Source organism: Miniopterus natalensis, chromosome 19 (genome assembly GCF_054644295.1).
Source record: "Miniopterus natalensis isolate mMinNat1 chromosome 19, mMinNat1.hap1, whole genome shotgun sequence".
In the NCBI taxonomy this organism is placed as follows: Eukaryota; Metazoa; Chordata; class Mammalia; order Chiroptera; family Miniopteridae; genus Miniopterus; species Miniopterus natalensis.
The window spans coordinates 19984832-20010314 of NC_142099.1; the positions used below are offsets into that span (position 1 = coordinate 19984832).

General features: G+C 39.2%; 2 protein-coding genes across 3 annotated transcripts in view; both read right to left on the reverse strand.

Moving 5' to 3' along the window:
* Positions 1–250: 250 nt before the first annotated feature.
* LOC107531046 (torsin-1A-interacting protein 2-like) overlaps positions 251–25483 on the reverse strand; it is a 28538-nt gene continuing 3305 nt past the window's right edge. Inside the window, exons 1-5 of one of the 2 annotated variants that reach the window (XM_016205027.2) lie at positions 18322–18407; positions 10347–10525; positions 7232–8203; positions 5057–5158; positions 251–4421 (exon numbers count right to left, since the gene is read on the reverse strand). In XM_016205027.2, coding sequence (XP_016060513.2) covers positions 3661–4421; positions 5057–5158; positions 7232–8203; positions 10347–10380 — 1869 coding nt within the window. In that variant the 5' untranslated portion in view covers positions 10381–10525; positions 18322–18407 and the 3' untranslated portion in view covers positions 251–3660. Of the gene's footprint in view, positions 4422–5056; positions 5159–7231; positions 8204–10346; positions 10526–18321; positions 18408–25483 lie in introns of those variants that run through there. The other variant, XM_016205026.2, reaches the window with a different exon arrangement.
* Positions 15937–18327, reverse strand: LOC107531047 (torsin-1A-interacting protein 2). Its single transcript, XM_016205028.2, has one exon. It carries the CDS (start codon positions 17829–17831, stop codon positions 17436–17438), a length of 396 nt encoding a protein of 131 aa, XP_016060514.1. The 5' UTR covers positions 17832–18327; the 3' UTR covers positions 15937–17435.

Below are 25483 nucleotides of genomic sequence, written 5' to 3' on the forward strand. Positions count from 1 at the left end.
CTGTGTCGTTCCAGGTTGGAGCGCTGGTATTTGGTGTGTTCCTTATCTTCCTGGGGCACAGGCTGTTGGTGGGGGGTGGTCTCACCACTGCCCCAGCCCAGCCACCAGCACAGTGCTCTGCACACTTTGCAGTGAGCCCTTCTACAAAGGAAGGCGGCTGCTGCTGCTGCAAACCCAGGTGGATTATGATAAAGGGATTTGTAATCAATAATATTCAAAATACACATGTAAAGACAAATATCAAGTGATACTCAGTGCTCAAGGTACTTTAATTTTGAAAAAACAAAACCACTATGACTATTCAACAAATTTTAAAATTAAATATATTCTGCTCTGATTGGTAAACAAAATAGAAAAATGAATACTGATTTAATTACATATTCAACCTGAAAAACAGATTAAAAACTGCTTTTATAAAATGATACTACTTTACAAAGATGTACTGGTTTCTTTTTATAATTATGTTTTAATTTCAAATGATAAAAAGTTTTCATGTTGCTATTTGAAAATACTTCTTTATTCCCATTAAATTATAACCCTAAGCAGGTATAATAATTATATTTTCTATTTAACATTAGTGTTTGAAGTGCCTGAGACCTGTAAAAGCTGCATAAAAGTTTTGGTCAGAGATATACCAACATATTCCAGGTGAAGGTCCTGTTGCTGAATTATCACTTTCACATGCTGTATTTGCTTGTTATTTTTAATGTCAGAGCTCATTACGCTGTCTGTCTTTAACAGGTGAAAACATAAACCTGACAATTAAAAACTGTGAAAGGGTCAAAACCACCTCAGCAGCTAGCACTGTTCAACGGGGTCCTTAGCTGGGGGATGGTGGGTCACAGGCATGCTGAGCCTTATTGATTCAAAAAACAGAAACAGTATCATTACTTCCTTTAGTGATATGAATCCCCTGGAACTTTTCTGCCAACCCTTAAAAACTATCTCACAGGGGAAAAAACTCAAGCCCAGAGACAATTTCTGATTCCACCAGTTGCTTCTAGAACTCTGGTATCAATCTAAAAGTGATTTATGTTCGTATACAATGTGATGCAATTTGTTCTGTGATAATAACTAAATGGTGATGTTTGGGTATCATGTATGGTGTCATAAGTCAAGTAAGCAAAATATCTACTATAGTAATGAAAGATGAACTACTAGACACACAAAAGAAAATTTGGAAACTTGAAAAATGTAAAAAATAGAAACAATCGAGTAGAAATTAACCTGAGTCTATTAGATAATACATTTTATTTGTTCACTTAAAAATATAAAATTTTATGCTTTAAAAATAATCATTTTTCAAAGACCCAGAGCTAATAGACTGCTTCTTTTTAAAATGATTTTTGAAACAGTAGAAAACTGACAACAGTTTCAGTTGATTGCACTTATACATGGAAGGAAAGTGTTTTTTAACAAGGCTAAACAGCAAACAAAATTAGGACTTTTTGAAATTTCCTTTTCTAAATTATATCAAAAGGAAATGATGAAAAACCATATTCAACTGAGTAAAGAAATAAGAATCTTTGTCTCAGCCGTGACCTGAGTCACTGGCATGTCAGACACGCACACTTCACCCTGGTTCTTTACAGACCTGAGGGAGCCCAGCCAGCTGGCCAGCGTCACAGTTCTACAAGGCACCATCGGCTTGTGCGATGTAATGCTAGCTAGCATCTGAGATCTAGAAATACAGAAAAAAATTCGAATATGGTATATAGATTTTTCTTCAATTTCCTCTGAGTATATATTGGATTGATATTATATTCACTATACTTTAACTTTTTACTCAGGCAGGTCTTTTCTCAACTCTATTGGAAGATTCCTTCATAAAGTCCCAAATGAAAATAGTTCCTTTAGTCCACAAGTAAGGCCTTGGTTAGCATAGATTTATCCGTTTTTCCTATGACAGATATTTTCAAATAAATTTGTCCCCCACGTCTTTATGATCGCTTTTTAGCTATCAGTAAACATACCTGTACCTTCCTACTGTTTCTGAAACTCCTTGCATACTTTAATCATGTGACTTGTCGGCTCTCATAGAGGGCAGAGAAACCAAAATCTAGTCAAAACATTCCTGGAGTATATGAGCACGGGGATAGGACTGCCATGTCATGGGACAGACCCTTCCTTAGGTCAAGGTCATTTACCAGAGTTCTGCTTTCAGAGCTGAAATGTGAAACAAAAAAACTCCAGTCTCCATAAACACTGTCTCAGTCTTTCTACAATCACAGAACACCATCCAATAATTACACTGAACACTAGAACCTCTTAGACACTACCTACCATTTTTGCTTCCTCTCACAAAGCATACATCTCTGGCATTTCTCGAATGGTTAACCTACTGAACGGAACTTCTAACCAGCAGCTAAAGAAATGAGGTGCGTTATATAATGTTCCATCGCTACTTAACAAGCAGGCAGCCGTATGGCCAATTTATGCTAATGTACCTTTATAAAATCTATTCAATTGGTTATTAAAATCTTTTTTCTTAAAGGGCACTCACTCTCATCCTAGACAATTACAAAATTCCATTCGGGAGAGACAGAAATGATGATTCACAGAAATTAACAAAGGTATCAGAAACATGCTAGAAAATGCTACTTTAAGCATCCTGCTGCACCTGCAGGCCTTTACCTTTCATAAGAGCGCGTCTCTACCGTAAACCTCTGCTTTTCCTCTTCCTGCCGTGAATTTTAATACATTCATTTCCGTCTGCGCAATTCCTATCTTCTAAGATGTTTCCTCACTTAGTGGTTTTCAAACTTCATTTTCAGTGGGACTCTCTGTTCCAATTAAATCTTACGGAGAATCCCGATGAAACACAAAACAGAACTGCTCTAACACAAAGGGGGTGGGCGCAGTGGACACAGCGTGAAATCTCTGCTCTAGATAATTTTAAAAGGCTGAGGTAAAGATATATCCAATTAGAATTTCTTCATTCCCAATGATTATAAACAGTTCCCCCACTGTCTCCAATTTTTAAGAACATTTCTTGAATACAGCTGCTTTTACTTCAGCTCATTAACAGAAAAAAGCACAGTGCCTTAGATATAGTATTTAGGTATTTGAATACAAATTTCCTTTTTTCATACTATTAAAAGTTGCAAATGAGTGTAAAATGTAAACCCACAACTAAGCTATTAAAATGTATTTTAAGAATATTTAATGTATGATAGAAAAAATGTTAATTATCACTGCTTCATAACTGTAATTGCTTTAGTCCAAATACTACCCAAAAGGATTTTTAGAGTCTCAAGAAAACAAAAATCAAAACGGGGACATCTGTAATTCTGTCAATAATAAAGATAAATTTAAGAAAACAAAAATCACTCTGTAGTTACTCTGAGATTATTTTCCTGTGCAATAATTCTGCTGCTATATTTTTAGATTTTTAAAAATCCTCAGTTACATATAGTGTGCTATATTTCAAACTTGCTTGAAAAGCAAGAAAAAAAAGTCAGCTTTTACCTTCGTCAAGCTTGGATTAGAAAAATTTTACAAAAAGTAAAAACTAAAAGATGTGTTTTCTAAAATAAGCTCACTTGTGCATTCCAGGCGATTTCCTCACCCTCATCAATCTCCTTCCACAGACATGGAAGGCTTTTAAACTGTCTTTAACAAACCCTAATAAACTCCCATTACCAACGCTCCGTGCTTAGCTTAGAGCCGGCAGCCCTGTTCCTCGATGGTCCTCACTGGCTGGACAGGGAGCACCAGGTGTGAAATGCGGCTCCACAGCCCACTCAGTTTATCCGAGTCCATGTGGTTGAAGGAGTTGGGAGCGTTCGAGTTGGTAAACCGGGCCCAGAGTAAATCTCTCACTTTCTCTTCGGTTTCCCTTGGGCTGACGCTTGCTTCTAATGTGTCGTCCTCTAGGAGCACGGTCAGGACCAGGGCCACGTCTTTGAAGGCAGCGTTCTCGTGGTCGCAGTACTTGTAGAAGATCAAGGTGGAGCCTGCAGGAAGGGACTCGAAGCGGTGCACCACGGCGGCCTTCTTGCCGTTCTCAAATCCAGAGCTCAGTTCCATGTCTACCAATAGCTTGACGGTGTCACTGTCCTGCAAGGTTCTTCCGGCCCCGTCGATCTGAATGGCAGAGACTTTCTGGGAGGAGGTGTAGGCATCCGCGACGCGATGGCTGAGACACTTGAGGGTCTCCCTCCCCTCTCGAGCGGCAGTGAATATGACGGTGGCCGGCTCGGTGGGGTGCGAAGCATTGAGGTGCTTCTGGAGAAACTTCTGTCCTCTCTGCCACAGAAAGGCACTCTGGCCTGGAAACGCATCCCTCAACTGGCTGAACTGAGCCAGGAAGGCCTCCAAGGCTGGATTCTTGAGCACTTGCTGAGCTGGGGAGGAACAGTAGCTTTGAGCATAGCTTAGCAAAACAATCACAACCAGGAAGCCAAGAACGACGGCGGAGCCTGTCCGAGAATGAAACAGAGAAACGACAGAATGAGAGAGAACGTGAGTCAAGCAGAGCCTGTGGTGAACTGAAATGAGGCAGAGGGGTGCTGTCAGGCTTTATGGGTTGTGGCTTCTTTTGCCGGAATCCTTTAAGCTTTCCACTCTTAAAATCTATCAGATATACTTTTTCTCCGATTTCTTAGATTTAATTTTTTGAAGATACAATTTCTATGTTAAAAGGTGAAAGCTAAGTTTATGTAGTTTTGTTACAATATGTTGAACTATCAGGATATTCTACCTTCTCCAAGTACCTACCACCTGTTACAGGCCTTTTATTTTTTCAAAGGGTCAAAGTATAAAAAGGCTACTTGAGAGGTTAACATCCCCTAATCGAAAAGGCAGCTTTAGTTTCTCATTTATGAAGTACCTCTCCTCCTATGGGAGTTCCCATTTTATTAAGGATGGCCAAATAGCAGCCAGCACCACTGAAGGAAAAACCCCTAAAACTCTATTGCTCTATCTTCCTGTTACCTGCTAGCAAACATTTTTTAAAAACATTATTAAACTGTTTAAATCTGCAGATTTTCGAGGTATTTTCTCAAGGATTTCTGAATGTGAATGAACACTGTACTAGGACCAGCTTTGTTCTCACCGTAGCTAAAAACATCCTTTTTATTACTCTTGCTTGTGGCATCCTGCGCATTCTCTTCGTTTTCTTCCAATGCTGCTGTTTCTTGTGGGTGACTTCCAGCTTCTGGAGGGGGAAAGAGCATTTTTTTTAGGCAGTACGCTAATGAGAGTGTGTACAGCTTCCTACCTCTTACCAAACCAAAGAGTTATTTGACCAAGAGGATTTCTATACTTTGTAAAATTTTCTTTCTATACAAGGCTAACTCTTTTCCTGTCTTTTCCTTAAGTTTCACTATTATTTTTATTCCACTTAGAAGAATAAAATGTAGTGCCCTGAAATTCACTGAAGAACACCGTTGTTACATTCACAATTCCTCCCTGGCCCTACATCAAGGGTACAGAGGCAAGTGTCCTAATACTGCAGCCAAACCCACCTATGTGATTCAACCAAAAATGTACAAAATTAAGAAGTGATTTAAGAAATGTCAGCTGTACACAAGGTTCAACACCACAGGACAGTGGTGCTCGAATTCCAGTGTTCGAGCCTGGCATGGCTCCTCAGGGCTCCAAGTATACACATAACAGAGGCACTAAGTTCAGAGCCAGGAGAGGTTACTGTACAGTTACAAAGCAGCTTACAAAAGCAAGTCTGAAACTCTTCGTGAAGGAGGCATGTGTACAAAGCAGGGAATACAAGGTTAAGAATATTAATACAACAGTGAAAGCTGAGTATTGCCCACAACCCTTACTGGGAAAACAACTCGAGTATCACACTGTACTAACATAAAGAGGTAGAATCATCTTCACCTGCAAAGGGTAGTTCATGTAGTCATATCACACCAAAAAAATAGATGTTTAAAATATCGTATCAGAGAATTTAAGGACTGAAGGATCTTTAAGGATCACCTACTACAGCCCCAACCTTACCTATTGTGGCAAAAGATCCAAGGATGTTAAGGACTGTGCCCAAAGTCACAAAGAGAGATGGCTGGTGGCTCAGGTGACATTACAACAAGGTTTCTCATCTCCTAGGTTAGTTTATTCCATTATATTAAGTTGCTTTCCACAAATAAACTACATTTTAAAACAGTATTTTCTTCCTCTACTCAGTGCACCTGCATACCAGTGAAATTCCGAAGGCAGATCATGGTCCATACAACTCTCATTTATTTCTTCAGTTAACAAATATTTATTAAGTTGCTTCTCTGTGCCAGATGCCACCAAAACACGAGTGAGAGAGAAGCCGTCCTTGCTGTCACTGAAGTTACAGGCTCTTTTAATTATTAATGAATGAAACCTATGGTATTTGAGATCATCCACTGATTTAATTTAAAGGGAAACATGAATTTCTAGCCCTTAGTCAAGTCTCTGATGAACAGAATGTCTTATATTTTATGCTCCTTTGCACTGACAAATAGGCATTTCAGACTGAGCTCTTCAGAGTACTTATAAAATACAAATCCTACATTAAATAAACTATCCCAGGAGGTGAGAGCTGGAAGAGACCAGCTGGATAGCTTCTTGTCCAACTTCTTCATTCTACAAATAGGAAACTAAAGTACCAGGGAGTTAAGAGACTTGTCCAAGGTCACCCAAGTAGGAGGGCCACTACTAGAACCCACGGGGCCCGAGTCCCAGTGAGGACTTACTGGTTACAGTGAGGGAAGCGGTGATGCCTGTTCCCTTAATATACAAACGGGGGGGGGGGGGGGGGATCAGTTATAGAGAAATTAACTGATTTGCTCCAAGTCCTAGAAAACTGAAAAGACTGCATTAAGGGTACTTCTACTATTGAGGCTGGTTTTTAAATTTCCCATATCTTAATTTTTGTAGCATTTAGTTTCCCCAAAAATAAAAGATTTTAAAAACTGTAAGAGAAAACATGCTCACGAGAAATAAAGAAAAAGCCAGAGGTGAATTTTTTAAAAGGCATGCCCTTTTTTCCCCCATCACACTGCATTAATACAAACAGTAAATAAATGAAAACACTGTTTAAAAATAGTTTATTTAATGTAGTGGGATGAACTAGTCTAGGAGATAAGAGACCTCATTCTAATCTCAACTCGGTCACTGTTCTTCATGTGACTTTGGGCAAGGCCCAAGCAAAGAGATGTTCTCTGGAAAGGACCCTGACTTATGCTGTGTTCTCAGAGACAGAGCAATATAGACAGGACAGAAGGGCAATGGGCGCTCTCACCTGGCTCCACCAGCCGCCTCCTCAGTGTACCCTGGCTCTCCAGCTGTTCCCTGGAATAACTAGGACTCTGGGCTCCCCGGGCAGCTCTGGGTCTGTTGCTCGCTTCCTCAGGGAGGTCAACAGAGCTACTCCCTGACTGTGCATCTGCTCTTCCTGCCTCTTTGCCTGGAGAACGGTTGGGTTTTGGATGCAAGGATTCTTCACCCAGACTTTCAGGATGCACGGGTTCTTTACACAGGCTTTCAGGATGCACAGGTTCTTTACGCAGGCTTTCAGGATGCACGGGTTCTTCTCCCAGGCTTTCAGGATGCACGGGTTCTTCTCCCAGGTTTTCAGGATGCACGGGTTCTTCTCCCAGGCTTTCAGGACGCACGGGTTCTTTACTCAGGCTTTCAGGATGCACGGGTTCTTCTCCCAGGCTTTCAGGATGCACGGGTTCTTCTCCCAGGCTTTCAGGACGCACGGGTTCTTCACGCAGGCTTTCAGGATGCACGGGTTCTTCTCCCAGGCTTTCAGGATGCACGGGTTCTTCTCCCAGGCTTTCAGGATGCACGGGTTCTTCTCCCAGGCTTTCAGGATGCACGGGTTCTTCTCCCAGGCTTTCAGGATGCATGGGTTCTTCTCCCAGGCTTTCAGGATGCACGGGTTCTTCTCCCAGGCTTTCAGGATGCACGGGTTCTTCATGCAGACTTTTTGAAGAGAGCTGATGCTCTTGTTCACCATCCTGAAAACTCTGGTTGGTCTTACGTTCTGTTTTATCCTTTGGATATTTCCCATCATTTGTTTCATCTGGACTTTCTGATTGGTCACCTGTATCTGCGCTTCCTGAATATATTGTTTCTACCTCTTGGTGGTTTTTGTTGAGACCAGAGGTAGGGCTTAGGGTCTGAGATTCTTTGGTGGTACCTGCTGTCACTGTGGTCTCCTGTGCCTGAGAATTTATTGATGGATTTTCCAAATCCTTTTGAGAGTCTATGGAGATAAAAAATTTATCATTTTTATTGAAAAACATTCCCTCTTTTGTATTTTAACAAGGTCCCTGATTACCAATAAGTAATATTTATATAGATTTTTATGTTTTATAAGGCATTGTATTATCTCTTGACATCCATTACAGGAAATTAAGACAAAATAAACAAATTTCTTATCATGTTCATGAATTTAACAAATATACTAATGTAAAACTTCTGAATGACAGAGCCAACTTTTGGTTGTATTAAATTCATCCTCTTTCCTAATGAAATAATGGATCCAGGCAATCGTCAACTGCAGTAACTAAAACCATTATGGAAAAAGCTGAAGAGGAATTTTATAATGGACGACCAGAATGGACCACTTGATCAATCTTAACATTGAACAAAGAGGGAAAACCAGACGTCATTAACTTCCCGATTCAAAGCAATGGAAGTACTGTATCACCTAGGAAGTCTTCCTGCAAAACAACGGAACCTGAATCTCATCCTGCTTCTAGAGCAAACTACCAGGTTCCAAGAAATACAAGGACAGAGGAATGTATTAAATTATGCCTCAGGCCAGGCCGGTGTGGCTCAGTGGTTGAGTATCGACCTAGGATCCAGGAGATCGTGGTTTGATTCCGGATCAGCACACATGCCCGGGTTGCGGGCTTGATCCCCAGCGGGGGGAGTGCAGGAGGCAGCCGATCAATGACTCTCTCATCATTGATGTTTCTATCTCTCTCTCCCTCTCCTGTCCTCTCTCTGAAATCAATGAAGACATATTTTTTTTTTTTAAATTATGCCTCAGGAATGTAATCAGTAAAACCTAGAATGTGGGATATTCCAAGGGACAAAAGGCTGTTTCTTTAATAACAGCAAGAAATAAAAAATGGCAAGTAAAAGAGAAAAAGGAGTGGTGGCCTATTGACTCAGAGAGACTTCAGAGACACATCAACCAAATGCAACGTGCGGACCACACTGCTCAGATCCAGTGTCAAAGAAATCAATTGTGAAAGAAATATTTATGAGACAATCAGGAAAATCTGAATGCCAGATATTTGATGATACTAAGAAATTTTTGTTCAACCTTTACAACAGCAAAGTATTGCGATAATGTTTTTTAAATCCTTATCTTTCAGAGATAAGTATTCAAGTATTTATGGCTAAAATTATTAAGTCTAAAATTGCTTCAATTAAATTATATGGGGGAAAGGAGAAGTGAGGGAGCATAGATAAAACAATATTAGCCATTCACTTCATCTCTCTACTTTTATGTGTTTGAAATTTTCTATAATAAAACTTTAAAAAAAAAAGCAATCTAAAACATCTATCATTCAAATGCAGCGTGTTGCCCCAATGCAAAGAGAACACAACACACACAAAAACTCAACTGTGATTGAGACAACTGGATAAATGTGGATACTTGCTGGATATGTGATGATATTAAGGAATAACTATTAATTTATCTTTTAGGTGTGATAATGCTATTTTGGTTATTTTTTAAAACCTGTTTTTAAGAGAGAAAAAACTATTTACAAATAAAACGATGTAATGTCTTGGATTCACATTTGAATATTCCAAGGCAGGCCACAAGTTCGGCATTATGTAGGTAGTAGTTGAAGTGAGGTGTCGAGTACACGGGGGTTCATTATACTGTTCTACTTTTATATTTTTTAAAAATATCCTTAGTAAAAGATTTAAACATGCTCTTATTCTCTCCTGCAAAATCTACTTCATAGTTTGCCTATTTTATATACCCTCTATATATACGTAAGTAGGATGAATTTAAATTTCATCTTTCCCTAGGATTGAAGGAACCCCTCTAAATATATAGCACATCACTGTTTTAACTTTTAAAAACATCTTGATTTTTTTTTTAAATAAAGATTTGTCTACGATCCTTTTTAAGAGCCATTGCATTTTTCCAACACTATAGGTTCCTACGATTGGCGTCTCTAAAACATGAATCTTATTTATAATTAAGGTCGGGTACGATGGTAAATTCGGTAAATATAAGAGAGTAAGAGTAACCGTAAGAACTTAACCTATTAAATTCTTTTTTACTTCCAAACTTCAGGTTTCAGTCATCACAGATTTCCTCTCAGCACAGCCCTGGTTTCCTACAGCACCAGCCTCCGCGCTGTACAAACTCCTCTTACCCTCTGGAGTGTCCCCAAGACCTCTGGACGCCATGGCTGTGTCGTCTCTCTCCAGACCTTGGGAAACTGTTTGTTAGTGTCTGGTTTTCCTTGTGAAGACGTCTTGTTTTCTTCTTGTCCCAAGTCCCAACAGACTCATGCTTCCCGTGGGCTCAGGAAACAAGGCATATATATAGCCACTAAAACAAAATGAAAGAAGTAAATGACTTTTTGGTCAGACATGGGAGAAATGCCTACTGCAGCTTTACTTATTAAATCTGTTTAGTGTGAGTAATATTTCCTCCCTCAAACTTTTTCTAATGAAGAGAATGTTTTCTGCCTTGAGGATCACATGCCAAATTCGGGTCTACAAACAGAAAAAAGCTTCAGATTAGTAACTTGGAATGCATAATCTCCCAATACATCCCATGGTGGCTGAGAGAATATGAAAAAGTTAAGACCAAGTGACCAGAATCTTAAACATCTATGAAATTGAAATAAAAAGTCATTCTATGAGTATAAATTTAAGTCACTGCTGAGCTACTCACTGCAGATTTCCTTTGTCTTCAATTTCCATCCCATGTAAATTTCTCCAAGTTTGCCTGTCAGAAGCTTACTCTACACAAGTAAACAATGCACAGGGGCTATCTGCAAACTGAGACTGCTGCCCTGGTATTTGGAAGAAGTATAGGCGTTTCATCACTGCCTTCTTTGTGGTATTCTTTGTAAAATATAGAGAAGTCTCTCTTTATACAATGCCTTTTTAGGCAGTACTTAAAGAAGACATAGATTAATTATTATGAGCTACATATGAAGGGTATCAAAAGGAATCAAAAGCAGAGGCAATTTAAAAGCAACAAAAAGAGTTATATCATTTTATAGTTAAATCTTATTTTTTGTCAAAAACAATACTATCCAATAGTATCCAACAATACTTCATTGTCTGTAAACTGATTAAAGATTGCTATGAGGATTAAATACAAAACCATATGTGATCCTCAAAAAATTAAGAACTACCATGTGACCCAGCTATTCCATTTCTGGGTGTCTGTCCAAAGAACACGAAAACACTAACTTGAAAAGATATAGGCTCCCCTATGTTCACGGCAGCATTATTTGTAATAGCCGAGACATGGAAATGACCTACGTCTCCGTCACTGGGTGAATGGGAAAGCTGCAGTACACACGCACAATGGGATACTACCCAACCATAAAAAAGAATGAAATTTTGCCATTGTAACTACATGGATGGGCTTAAGCGAAATAAGTCAGACAGAGAAAGACAAACACTGTAGGATTTCACTCGTATGTGGAATCTAAAAAACAGCAACAACAAAATGAACAAACAAAACAAAACCCACAGATACAGAGAACATGTTGGTGGTTACCAGAGGGGAATGGGGTCAATTGTATGGTGAAGGATGGTAACGAGACTTTTGGTGGTGATCACTTTGCAGTATATACAGATGTCAAATTATAATGTTGCACACCTGGAACTTATATAATGCTATATACCAATGTTTTATTTTAACTCAATAAAAAATATATATATGTGTGAAAAAGCTTTGTAAAGAAAGTGTTATATTTTAAGAGGCTGGCCAACTAGCTTACTTTGTATCTTTCTCTCAGTACAATTTTGTAAAATTTAATTTTACAAATTAAAATTTTAATCCCAAATGCCTAGCACAGTGCCTGGTGTAAAGTAAGAACTCCATATTTTAACTGAAAATAATAATGAATGAATGAATGAATGAATGAGGGAAGGGAGGAGTTAGGGACAGGCCTCCTTTCTACTGGTACAGGCCTGTGGACTACAGTCATTAAAAAAACGTATCTGTAGTTGCTGGGGGAAGACATACTGACTGGAAAAGAGCATGAGAAAACGTTTTGGGGTCCAGAAAGTATTTCATATATTTATTGAGGTGGTGGTTACAATCGTCATCAAATTTAAAATCTGTACATTTTATTGCAGGTCGAATATCCTTTATAATGCAACGCTTTCAAAATGTGTTACTTGGAAACAAAATGTATTACTAGGTTGCAGCCAATAAACAACCTGCAAAGGAACCATCACACGCATTTCTGTAATCTTACAAATGCTCAATATACACCTCTCTTGTTTCAAGGCACGTGCCATTCCTGCAGCCCACTGCATTCGGGCCCTTTATAATGTATCCTGTTCACATGTTCATAGTTGAAGTGGAATTCCCTCAAGGCTGCAAGTTAGAAATGGTACAAACATGGACCTTCTTGACACATCCTCACAAGTCACATGCTGGGGTATCTGGGAGATCTGGAGGCCACTATGCCAGAAGCAGGTCAACCTTTTGAATGTGTCCAATCCATAGCAGGAAGTGTGCACATTAGGAACCTCTGGACTGCATAATGGAAGTGAAGCAGAGCCTCATCCTGATGGAAATGGCGATGCTGGAGACTTTCTGCAGCTGTAGGAAAAACCATTCCGTACCTATGTCTAAAAAAGATACCTTTGAAGGGATCTTTCGCAAAAATGAACAGATGAAGACCCCATGTGCTTCATATGGCATAAAAACATTTATGTTTAGTGAAATCCTTTCAAACTCAACCATAAAATGTTAGTTTTCAGTGCCCATATGTGGAGGTGATAATGATTCATTTTCCACGTATGTGAAACTTAGGCTCATCACTGTCGGTTATCTCCACTTCCCTGTGACCCTGAAATTTACAGCAAAACTTTTATCATTTTGCTTCAACTGCCCCCAGGAGGGCCTGAGACAGGTTAAAGCAATAAGGCTTTATTCTCTATTTACGGAGATCGCACCAGCTGGTAGAATGAGGAATGCCTTCCTTCATTTCAATATCCTCAGACTTCTTTAAAGAGGTACACAAATTCGTCTCACTGCTTCTTCTGCAGTTGTGGCTACTCTCTGTGCGACAACTCCTGTACCAATGGCAATGCTCTGACAACCCGTTAGGTGTTCACTGTCAGGTACACCGAATGACCTTTGCGCTGCAGTAGCACAAGCAAGTTTAGCAAACTCTGACAAACAAAACTAAATGTTGTCAGGGTAACTCCACAAGCTGATGTGTATTACATATTTATTAAATAACTAATAAAAATTTGAAAGTGTCCAATTCTTTTTATTGTTCTGTACATTGTTTAAATATACATAAAATAAAAAATTAAGCACACGAATAGAAAGGATAGACATCAACTTCCACTTAGTGCTTGCTTCTGCGAGGGAAGGCCAGGAATCAGCTGAGAATAAGGATGGGATTTAACTGTATCTGTAACGTATCTTTTAAAAGAAAGAACACAGATAAATGCGGCAAAACGTTCATGTGATCTGAGTACATAGGTAAATGTTATTTTCTGCACTTTTCCATACGTTGGATGTAGTTAGTAGTTTTTTAAATGAGTAATAAAATAAAATATATTAGCTTCTGTGGGGAAAAGGCCACACTTTCAGCCCACAGGCAATGAACTTACATTCCAGTCACCATTCAACCACAGTCTCCCATATATTTTATCACAGCCAGCTGGGAGGAGACAGGACAAGGAAAAGCTGTGGGGAAACAGTAGGACCTCACCCAACCTCGATTCCATCCTGAAAACCTCTAGTCTGGCCAGGGGCACCAGGCAGAAAGAGGGGAGGGGATGGAGGCCTGGAGGAGACGTGCAGAAGAGGGAAGAGGCAGGTATCAGGAAGCACTGGTATCTGCAACACCAAGATGTGAATATTTCTTTAAAAAAAGGAGAGGAAAATTAGAAGTTTAGCAGCTGAGAAGGAAGTAAGAGAATCAGTAAATCCAGGACAGTAGTTTAGATATAAATGCCATCATGAAAAACGTATGGCAGTCAGGACCCAATAAGTATATATCTTTTTTTCTACTTTTAAATGCTCATATTAGTGAATGATGCCATTTTAAGCTCTAAAGATAAAAAGCAGCAGATATCATGGCCCCAAAACAACTTACAATCCTGCTACAGAGACAAATAACAAAACATACACAACAACAATAATAGCTAACATTTATTAAGCACATTCTTTGGGCCAGGCAGCCTGCAAAGCACTTTATGTATTAACTCATTTAATCTTCACAACAATCTTGTGATGTATGGACTATGATTATTCCTTCTCTTTTCCAGATGAAGAAAATGGATACAGAGCTTAAATCGCCCAAGGTCATTCAACAGTCACAATTTGAAGACAAGCCCAGGTCAGCTGGCTCCAAGGCCATCATTTTTCTTCTGTAACAAGTCATTTCCAAGTTGTGTTCCCAAGATTCCAGGGAGACTCAAGGGCTGCCAGGGGAAACTAAAGAGCTGGAAGGGGTATGACTCATCTCACTTGACAGATATCTATAATATGCTGATGGCCACATACTCTTTGAATGCCAGAATTCTTTTTTTGCCTGGGCTTGCCTGCTTGCCTGGGGTTCTTTCTCCTGTGACTTAGAGATGAATCTTAACTGTAACCTACAACCCAGGACAGCTTTCTTTTGATGAGACATTTTCTTCCCCACCTGCCCAGGCATGTTCCATTAACCTTCCACTCCCAGGTCTGCCATAAAATAACAGGTAGTTATAAAAGTCATTTTTAAAATGGTCACCACTATGTGTAAGTAATATTATCAATGCCTCCACAGTATGGAAGATTGATATGGGCTTATATAATCCAAAATAGTGGATAACCCTCCAGATAGTCTGTCATGAAAATTAATTTCAGGAACATACTTATACTTTAAAATTCATTATTCATAACTCTGAAGTGGAGTATTCTAGAATGACCTACAATATTTTAAGCCAAGTATAGTCATACTGAAATGACCTAAGCTGAAGAGCTAAAAAACTTCCTAAATTTTCTCCCTTGCTTAATTTTATGAACTCTCCCACATGATGTTATTTTGGAGTGAACCATAGAACAGGTATGTGATAACCATGTCTGAAGGCAAAGTACCCTTCTTAATGTAATATTAAAATTAATATTTTTTATTCCTTTCTTTTGCCCATATACTCACCATACAGAACTGTTTGTGAGGAGGGCTACAATGGTGCAATCATTTTAATTAATGAGAAACATCTGACCGAGTTGTAACCTGAAATATGAAGTGACCTTCAGTCTGACAGGAAATCTCTTTATGTCACCAGCAAAGTACAATTGTCTATCACTATCTTGTAGCATTAAGAGCACTCAGTTCCCATCCTTCTAAGCCAGATATACAAGGCTCCTAAGGCACTATTTATAAAATACAGATTCCTGGGCCCAGCAAGCAACCCAAGGAATCAAGATTTCTGTAAGACCAAGAAATCTGCAATTTTTGACAAGCTCATCCAGGTACTGATTTGAAAATCAATGGAATATATAGCCATTAAATTTGTCTTTACTACTAAAAGGAGAAACGGATTAAAACGAAAATAAAAGACCTCTTCTCTATTTTGCTGGTAATTGAAATTGCACATATGTAGAGTGTTTCTTAGCAGGTATCTGAAAAAATTTAGGGAATAATATTGATCATAACATCATCCTCAAAAGCAATACCTCAAAGTAAATGTTCACTTTCTGGATCAAGCTTTAGGATAGTGAAGGAGTTCTTAATCAAAGGTTAATGATAAACTACTAGTCTTCACTCAGTTTAACAGTCCACACAGTTTATTCAGCAAAATAACAGAAAAGAACTTCCATCACGAGAAACATAAGGCAGATACAGGGTAGATCTCTGGGGTACATTCTTTATACAGACTAACAAATAACTCAGGTTTCACATGTGGCAGGCATGAGTTCTTGCATAAAAACAGCCATTCATTCCTCACTTCTTCCTTCCTAAAAGAGCCTTCATTTTATTAGGAGAGACAATGTGCCCTACCCAGGCACTGCTGGCCCCATTTCCCTTTGCCTGGCTTCCCAGGCTCCTATGTGAACCAGTACCTTCTAATGAGATGTAAGAGGAAATCAGTGAGGGACTTTTAGGAAAGATTTCCTTTTCAAATAAGACAGTCTTGGAAAGAGAAAGCTTTTTGCTCCTACTTCCAGCCTTTGGGACTGAAATGTCTGGAGCAGCAACAAGCCACACTGTAATCACTGAGGACACTATGAGGACAAAAGCCAATGAGATAAGGATCCCAGAGGGGAAAAGCAGAAAGAACCTGGGACCCTGAGAACGTTGTTGAGGTGCTACACAAGCACGGGATTATCTAGCATCTTCAGTGGAATTTTAAATTTGTTTGGTGGCCTCTGAGATGCCTCCACAGTTCTAAGTTTCTAACCCAAGCTCTGGTTCCACGATTCTCATGAACAAGTGAAGGCCAGAATGTAGCTAACGCCCAGCAAGACCTTCTTGGTTTTAAGAAAGATGCTTCCCTTTGACTGCTCATAATATATATGTAGTCAAGCTTGATAGCTCCTATTGTAGCCTATCTCCTACAGGCATTTTTCCATTTCCTGGGTAGGACATTTTAAGTTCAGTCACCACAAAGACAGGATGGTCTTTGTTTATGTAGAGCCAAGGAAGTATAGACAGTGGCATTTCTCCATGTTTTTGTGTAACCTAGGCAGGTGTTGCCTGACAGAATGTGACTTCTCTGACGGTGACCAGCTATTGATAATGTCAAAGCCACACTGAGGCCAAATAGAGCCAATGATGAATAAATTACATATAAAATCAATGACTAATGTATAAGAGGTGGAACTTAGAACAATGTAGTTTCTTATTAAAATGTCTAGTTGTTTTACCAAAATAATCTAGAATCCAGCTACCACGAAGATGCTTTTCCACAGAAGTTATCACTAGAAATATCATGGTATGCACAGTATGGGGCATCTCCTCCAGGACTACCTTGTCTTGTATGTCAATAATTAGGCTGTGGAGTTTTTTAGAAGGGGTAAGCTAATTCCAAAACATAGGGATCATGAAATACTCTGGTTCTAGATGAACAGTCTGGCTGGAATACTGATTAAATTCATGCTGAACAGAATAGTTGTAGACCATGGCAACAGACCCAACAATTTAAGCAGTTCCCCCAAAGTAGTGACAGTCTGGATCAGATTTAAAAGGAGTCATTTTTCCATCTTCCTTGGGTTACTAGTACAAAACTCTCTAGAGCCTCCATGATTTTGACTGTTTATGAAGTTATTTGCTGTGGCCAAGTTTTTTGTTTAAGGTTGTGTCGGTTCTGGTCAAGATTAACTGCAATGCAGGGTTAAAACCAGCTATTCTAGAGTCATGTATCCTCTTTCTAACCAGCGGAGGGCCCAGAAGAAACGGATGGCAAGCTTTTTCAAAGGTCCACCTGGTAAGATTTTGGGGAGCCCACTCAAGTGGGAAAGACCAAGGAAGAACAAGGCTTCTATTAGCAGGATTATCAGGGTAACACTCCGGGCAATAATCAGCTCTGTTAATACGGTCTAAGAATACTTGGTAACATTCATTTTCAATAAGTTCAGTTTGGTACAACCAATGGCCTAGTTCTAAACTAGGAAACCACTGTTGTCCACAGTCAGGGCAATGTGAATTATCTGAGAACATCTGGGCCTACAGAGACAACACAGAAAGCAATGTAACAGTAACAGGCAACAAAGACAGAGAGAGACACCCAAATAACCTGTCCTGTCACAGGTTTGGTTTAGCAATTTCTCAGTCCAACAGATACTACTTGGAGAGTTAAATTTGGCTTGCACTTATGTGCAATTCTTCAAGATTTCGTTGTCTATTTTTCACTCAATTACAACTCAGTCTCTCAAATCAGCTACTGATCCAGTCTATAATGTTATCAGTCACTTGCTAGGAGCACAGATCTCAGAATAGCTCCTTCAAATCCCAGCTTCTCAAGAAAAGCTAGGGCTTGGGTCTAAATTATTTTTTCTTGTGTGTTAATCAGCTGATGATCTCATGCAGAGGCACTTGGCTTACTCTGCTTTGCTGGTTAGCTATCGTGTCTGCTTGGTCAAAGAGAGGAGCTGATAGGTCCAATGGGTCTTTGTGGGCGCTGGCACTCTTGCCGCTGTGATACACGTACCCAAGTCTTATGGTCTTGGCACTTTACAGCAACGTAGGGGGGTGAGGAAAACCTGTGACAGTCCTCTTGAGCGTGGATCCAATGAAGTCTTTCTTGGTAGGAGTAGCTGATGCTGAGTTGGTTGGAGGGTCTGGGAATGCTTCACATACCTGTAAATGATAACACTTCAGACGACTCATAATGGGTTTTCAGTTGCTCACAATATTATTAGAAACATGCATTTGGAAATCATGAGTCAGTCAAGGTGTACGGGAATTGTCTCATGGGTTTTCCCATGACAATTTCATCTGGGTTCAAACCAATTTATCTGTTGGGAGTTATTCTTATGCTAATTTGGGCACTAGGAAGGGTTTTGGCTCATTTAAGATTTGTATTAGCATAACTTTTGTTAGGACTACATGTCCCTTTTCTACTCCTTTTACACTTTGGGAATGTCTGTTATAATCATGTTTAACCTTGTGGAACTGAGATTTCTTATATATCTCTTTTGTGAACTGGGTGCCTTACATGGTATTTCCATAAGGTGAGAGAACGTTAACAAGGGTGGCAGTCCTTCTACAGCAGACTTCAATCCATTTAGGAAAGAGCTTACAAAACTCTTCAGTAATGTTCTTACAGCGAACAACAGGAAGATGGATGAAATCCTTTGAGGGCTGAGAAAGAAACCTAGAAGGGTATGTCTCATTGCCCACATCTGTCTTTACAGGTTTGCGCGTATTACAAATTTAAGGAGACAAATGAGGCACAGTCCTGAGCAATGGTCTGAGCTACTTTTAGAGAACATATAGTAACTCAGTTGGAATCTGCAGATGCTAGCATCATCTTTGTAATGCTTCCTAGCATGAATGTAATGAGTAAACGAGGTGGGGTAGCAGGATATATGCAACAACCAGAGAGCCACCTAGGAAGTGCCACAGATCATCAGAGTACAATGCATACCTTGACCTTCTCCGGTGTTATTTTTGTGAATTTTGAGGCTGGCTGCTGTGAGAGCACTAAGGGGTACAGGAAAGGCATGAACGTTAAAACTGCATAAAGCTTTGGCCTGTAAAGCAGAGGGAGTTACAGCCATGGTTGTGGTAGCCAAAGCATTTTCCTTACAGACTATCACCAATAGCTGTGATTCTTAGATTTTAAAATGGCAAGTTTAATGGGGCCAGTATTTTGATAGAAGCCCCAGATGAGGTGCAAAAAGTGTCAGTGTAGACATATTGATGTATTTTTTGAGGCCAGGTAACAATATGCAGTGAGAGCCACCAATTCAACTGCCTGGGCAGAGCGAACAGATGGTATAGGGTTCCTGACTCAATGACTCCAGTGGTGACAACACAAGGCAGAATAGATTTCCCTGCAGGTCTACAGACAAGAGCCACCAAAGTCAAAGTTTCAGTTGTTGTACTGAGAAATCTTGGGTGTGTAGTACATGCAACATGTACTTGATGATGAACCCACATGATCATGGGGTTTAGCTTAGAAATCAGCAGTAAAGTTATATGACCAAGTCTGACATAGAAAAGAGAGAATTTTGGATTTTTAGAGTGAAAAGGGGAAATGCAATTAATACCATAGGATACTATTTCACATCTTCCAGACTAGCAATAATTAACAAGTTTGACAAGAGGGGCTCTATAGATTCTATACAAAACCACCCCTCCCCCAGGACATCTCCATTGGCAGAGTTGAGAGGAAGCCCTAAAGCTCCAAATGCTCAGAATAAATCCACCCTTACCCCAAACTTCATTTCTCCAACTTCAACAGTCAGGCAAGCACTAGAGCTCCAAGTACTCCTGAATCAAGAGAACACTAGTGTTCCGTATGCTGCAGACAAGACCGCCCCTCCCCTCGTCCTTTAAACCACTCTGGGCAGGAGTCAACGTGGGCCCCAAAGCACTACGTGCTCAGAATAAGATCACCTATTACCAGCCTCCTCACTCATTCCTCAGCCTTACCACTACTGGACGAGTGAAGAGGGCCTCCGAAAATGCTCCTGGCAATATTCTCAAACTCTGACAATGGGAGCATAAATTAGTGCAACTACTTTCGGAATTAATTTGGCATTCTTTAGTAAAGCCGACAATGTGCGTTCCCTGTTATTCAGTAATCCCAGTCTTAGCTTTCATACCCTAGAGAAATTTGCACATGTGCATTTAAAAACATGAATAAAAATATTTATTGATGGTAGTATTGTGTATAGTAGCAAAACAATAGCCAAAATGTCCATGAACAGTAGAATGGATAAACTGAAGTACTGCCATACAATGGAATACTATACATAGATGAAACTCAAGCATATAATATGGAGCTAAAAAATAAAAAGCAAGTAGCAGAACACACACACACACACACACACACACACACACAGTTTCTATTTACATGAAGTTTCAATATATTGTTTAGGAATAAATATGCAATAAAGTTAAAAAGAAAGACAAGCACAAGGATAATTATTACCTCTAATGGGAGAGGAAGAGGAAGCAATCATAAATTTTTTTTCTTCCACTGAATCATAAATCCTAATAGTTTACATAATCTCTATTCAATCTTTTATCATAAAAAAAAAAAAAAAAAAGAGTAGAGTGGAAACAGCAACGGGCTAGGAAAAGAGAATAATAGGCACAACCAAACTTCCACATTATGGACAAGAAGAGCAGCAGCAGTTACTCTGCTCAGAGGAAAAGAGTGACTGATGTACTGAGGAAAAGAGGAGCCCTATAGGATCTGGATCTTTGTTTTTCTCATAAAATTGTAAGCAACTATCTTCACAGAAATAAGGTAAAGCAGGCCTACCCTAAAAGAAAGTTTACCTTGGCATACTCCATAAAGACATGCATCTGTTTGCAGGGAGGATATTATCTCATAGGGTGTCTGTGCAAATTAGAAAAAGGCAGCCCTCAATCCAGGAAAAAGTCCAGAGAACCTCACTTGGCCAGGTATTCAACAGTAATCCTGTCTGTGAGATAATAATACTTAGTAACAATAGCTAGCACTTATTGAGTACCACTTTCTGTTCTAAGCACTTTACATGTATTAACTCATGTAATTCTTATAATAATTCATTTGAAGAAATAGAGAACTTGAGCAACTTGCCCAAGGTCACACAGGTCGTACATTAATTAATTGGTATTTGAATCCAGGCAGACTGGTTCCAGAGCCTGTACTCTTAGCCACTATGAAATATCACCTTTCTGAAGCAGTGACAGTTGAACTTAGAAAGCCTTCATAAATTATGTGCAAATTTAAAAAGATACTCTTCAATTGTGTATATATATTGATCAAGGTGGACATGGGGGGAAATTACCTCTAACTTTCCTCTTCCACACAAAAAGGTCGAGGATAGGTTTCAGAGTCCTGAACTCCCTGAAATTACTTATAAACGTTTTTAAGTACACATATGCATTTTTTCAGGAAAGAGAGTACTACATACTTTTAGACTTCCAAAGGAATCTGAAATGATTCAGAACCATTAGGTATTGCTTCCTTCCTCAACTCTATTAGCTTAAGTCAAAAGCAGTTGATTTGAGGTAAATATATGATTACTATCAGGCCCGTAGAAGTGCTGAAAACACCTACAGAACCACCATTACTCTACTGATTATGTAACATAATTGTTTGAATTATTAAGGAAACCACCATGTACTAGGCCCAGTGTCAAGTTCTATGTATATAGGGAGAAAAATCTTACTGGACTTCTAGATGAGCAAGGAATCCAGACTGGAAACAATTTTAGATAAAGGCTAAGGACTTTTAGATGGATATAAAAAGATCGCCTATAGAGATCCTATGAAATTCAAGAAGGCCCACAGAAGAAGCTGCAATGCCTTTATTTTCAAACAAACCTAACCAACAACAGTGGGCAAAAACCAAAGTTTAAAGAGCTCCCCTACTGCACAAATACTCCCCAAAAGAAAAACACAAATCAGGTTTTGTTGTGAGAACTAATGTAAATTTAAGATTCTTCCTGAAACTTTATTAGAGGATTAGAAAATAGCAATTTAAAGCCAAAATTGAAAATGCAGTTTTACTTAATCCAAAAATTTACATAACTAACAATGGTGGCTTAATATATATTAAATAATTACCACCCGGTCGGGCGTGGCTCAACAGTTGAGCATCGACCTAGCATCCAGGCGATCGGGGTTCGATTCCCGGTCAGGGCACATGCCCGGGCTACAGGCTAGGCAGCCGATCAATGACTCTCTCATCATTGATGTTTCTATCTCTCTCTCTCCCCCTCCTTTTCTCTCTCTGAAATCAATATATATATATTTTTAAAAATTACCTCCCCTAAATATTCTGATTACATTTCATTCTTTGCTATTTCCTGAGTGGACGTTAGGAAGCACACTCAAATCTGCCCTTCACAAATACTATGCCCTTGTTCTTTTTGGATGTAGGATAATATAAGTTCCAGAATGACTCAGGATTGGATGACTTCTCCAGGCAAATATATCCTTTAGACTTTGGTCTCAGCTGACTCCTCCTATGCCATATAAAATCAAAAGATATGCACATAGAAAAAATTTAAATGCTTTAAGCCATCTTGAATTCCCATTTTAAATATTTTCTTCCATAGGAAGGCTAATCAATAATTAAAACTTTTTTTGTACAAGACAGTTTCTCTAAGTTTCAAAAACTCTAAAGTGAAATCTTTGGAGCTTCATATTTTGTAACTAGTTTGGAATTTAGACGATGGGAAATTAAGGAGAATGGAAAAAAAGGAATCAATCACTCTTCTTTTTAAATTCACATAATTTGTTAAAAATATATTATGAAAAGAAATGTTCCTGCAGAAAGTCTTCAGCCTAAGTTTTGTGAAGCACTAACTTTTAATTTGGCAAAGTCTTGAAGTCTCCAAGAGAAGGCACCCGGATGACAATCTTCAGCACTACTTCGTACACACACCGTCCCCTTATGAAGAACAGATAAGCCAAAGGAAAAACATGATCCTGACTAAGACAACAGCTGCAGAATATTCTCCCCTCACCCATGAGCTGACAAAACAGGTGTCTGTATGCATGGCTAGCATACCATAAAGGGAAATACTGGCTGAGAGATGTACTGCTACTCTGCAATCCACCTTGCCCTAATGGACTAAAAGTCCAGGGTTCAAATTCTGTCTATAGTTTCACTTTTAAAACACTGGCAGCTAAACCTTTTGTTAATATGCAGCTTTCAACAGTGAGACCTAGTTCCAAGCTTAGGTGTATCTATACTTGTACCAGCTATTTGTGTCTGTGTTTAAAACTAGTTTCTAAGTCTTGCCCACTTCTTCTCACCATATCCACTGGCATAATATGCCAGTATTATTACTTTCACAATTTTCCAGATACTATATATATTTTCTGAGTACAGAAAGTCTTCCTTTCCTTCTTACCCTCCTTACTCCCTCCCAACTCCCTTGACTTGTATCTCAGGTTTAGGTTGACCAGTAGACGCAAAAAGCAATGCACAAAGGATCTAAGATTTTTTACAGTGGGAAGCATAACTGATTCCCAGTTTTAGTTCAACTCTCATCGTCACCTTTAATATCTACATCATGCCAACACATTTTTTTAAATTTATTTTTTTAATCCTCACCCTAAGATATTTTTTCCATTGTTCTTCAGAGTGGAAGGGGGTGGGGTGGGGGGGAAAGAAACATCAATGTGAGAGAGACACATGGATTGGTTTCCTCCCGCATGTGCCCTGACCACGGTTGCGGATCGAGCCTACAACCAAGGTAGGTGCCCTTGGCCAGAATCAAACCCAGGACCCTTCAGTCTATGGGCCAGTGCTCTAACCACTGAGCGAACCGGCTAGGGCCCAGCACATTTTTATTAAACTTTTTATTTTGAACTACAGTCATGTGCCCCATATGTGGTCAGTGACGGGCCACACACAGGACCACATCTAATAGAGCTGAAAAATTCCTATCCCGTAGTAACACTGTACGGACGCCGTAGCCCAGTACATTAGTCCTGTTTGTGGTGATGCTGGTGTAAACAAACCTACTGTGCTGCCAATTGTATAAAAGTATAGCATGGATACTTATGTACAGTACATAATACTATGCTACTGGTTTATGCATTTACTGTACTACACTGTTTATCTTTAGAATGTACTCTTTCTACTTATAAAGTTTGCTGTAAAACATCTCGTGTTTACCAAGTCTCCTGAGTGCATCATTTTCTCTTGTGCTTGATTTAATCTCAGGTTGTTTTGTGCAGTAACATTATACGGGCTTGAAGCCTAGAAGCAATAGGCTATACCAACCATGTAGCCTAGGTGTGCAGTAGACTATACCATCTAGGTTCGTGTAAGTGCACTTCATGATATTAAGACAACAAAATCGCCTAATGAAGTATTTCTCAGAACACATCTGTGTCATTAAGTGGTGCATGACAGTAATTTTAAAAGTTGCAAAAATAGAGCAGAGTTCCCTTATACCTTTATCCAGTTTCTCCTAAAGTCAACATTTCATAAAATTAAAGTACAATTATTAAAAACAAGAAATTAACATTGGTACAATGTTTATGATTACACTGGTACAATGGTATAATTAACTAAACTACAGATTGATCAAATTTCACCAGTTTCTCCACTACTGTCCTTTTTTTGTTCCAGAGTCCAATCCAGGATCCCACATTCCATTTAGTTGTTAATTCTCCTGAGTATGCAATGACTTTGGTTTTTACCTGTCTACTGTGACCTTCCCTGATGTTCGTGACCTTGACACTTTTTAAAGTACTGGTCAGTTATTTTGTAGAATATCCCTCAATTTGGGTTTGTATAATGTTTCTTCATGATTAGAAAAAGGGTTTATGCATTTTTGACAACAGCACAGAAATGGTAATGTGTACTAACTGCATCTTGTCACTGGGTTCCTAATGTTCACTGTTAACCTCAATCAGCTGGTAAACATTGTATCTCCAATATTGTTACATTTTTCCTTTGAAGCTAATTATCTTTGGGGAGATATTTTGAGACTACGCAGGTATCCAGATTTTCCTCCAACTTCCACCCACTAGCATCACAGGCCATTACTACAGTATGGTTTGCGTACTGGTGAATTTCTTTTTCATGCTTCCCATGTTTATTCATTGGAATTCTTCTATAAAAAAGGGTTGTCCCTTCTCTCCTATTTATTTAATCAACTAGGTTAATATGAACTCATGGATACTTA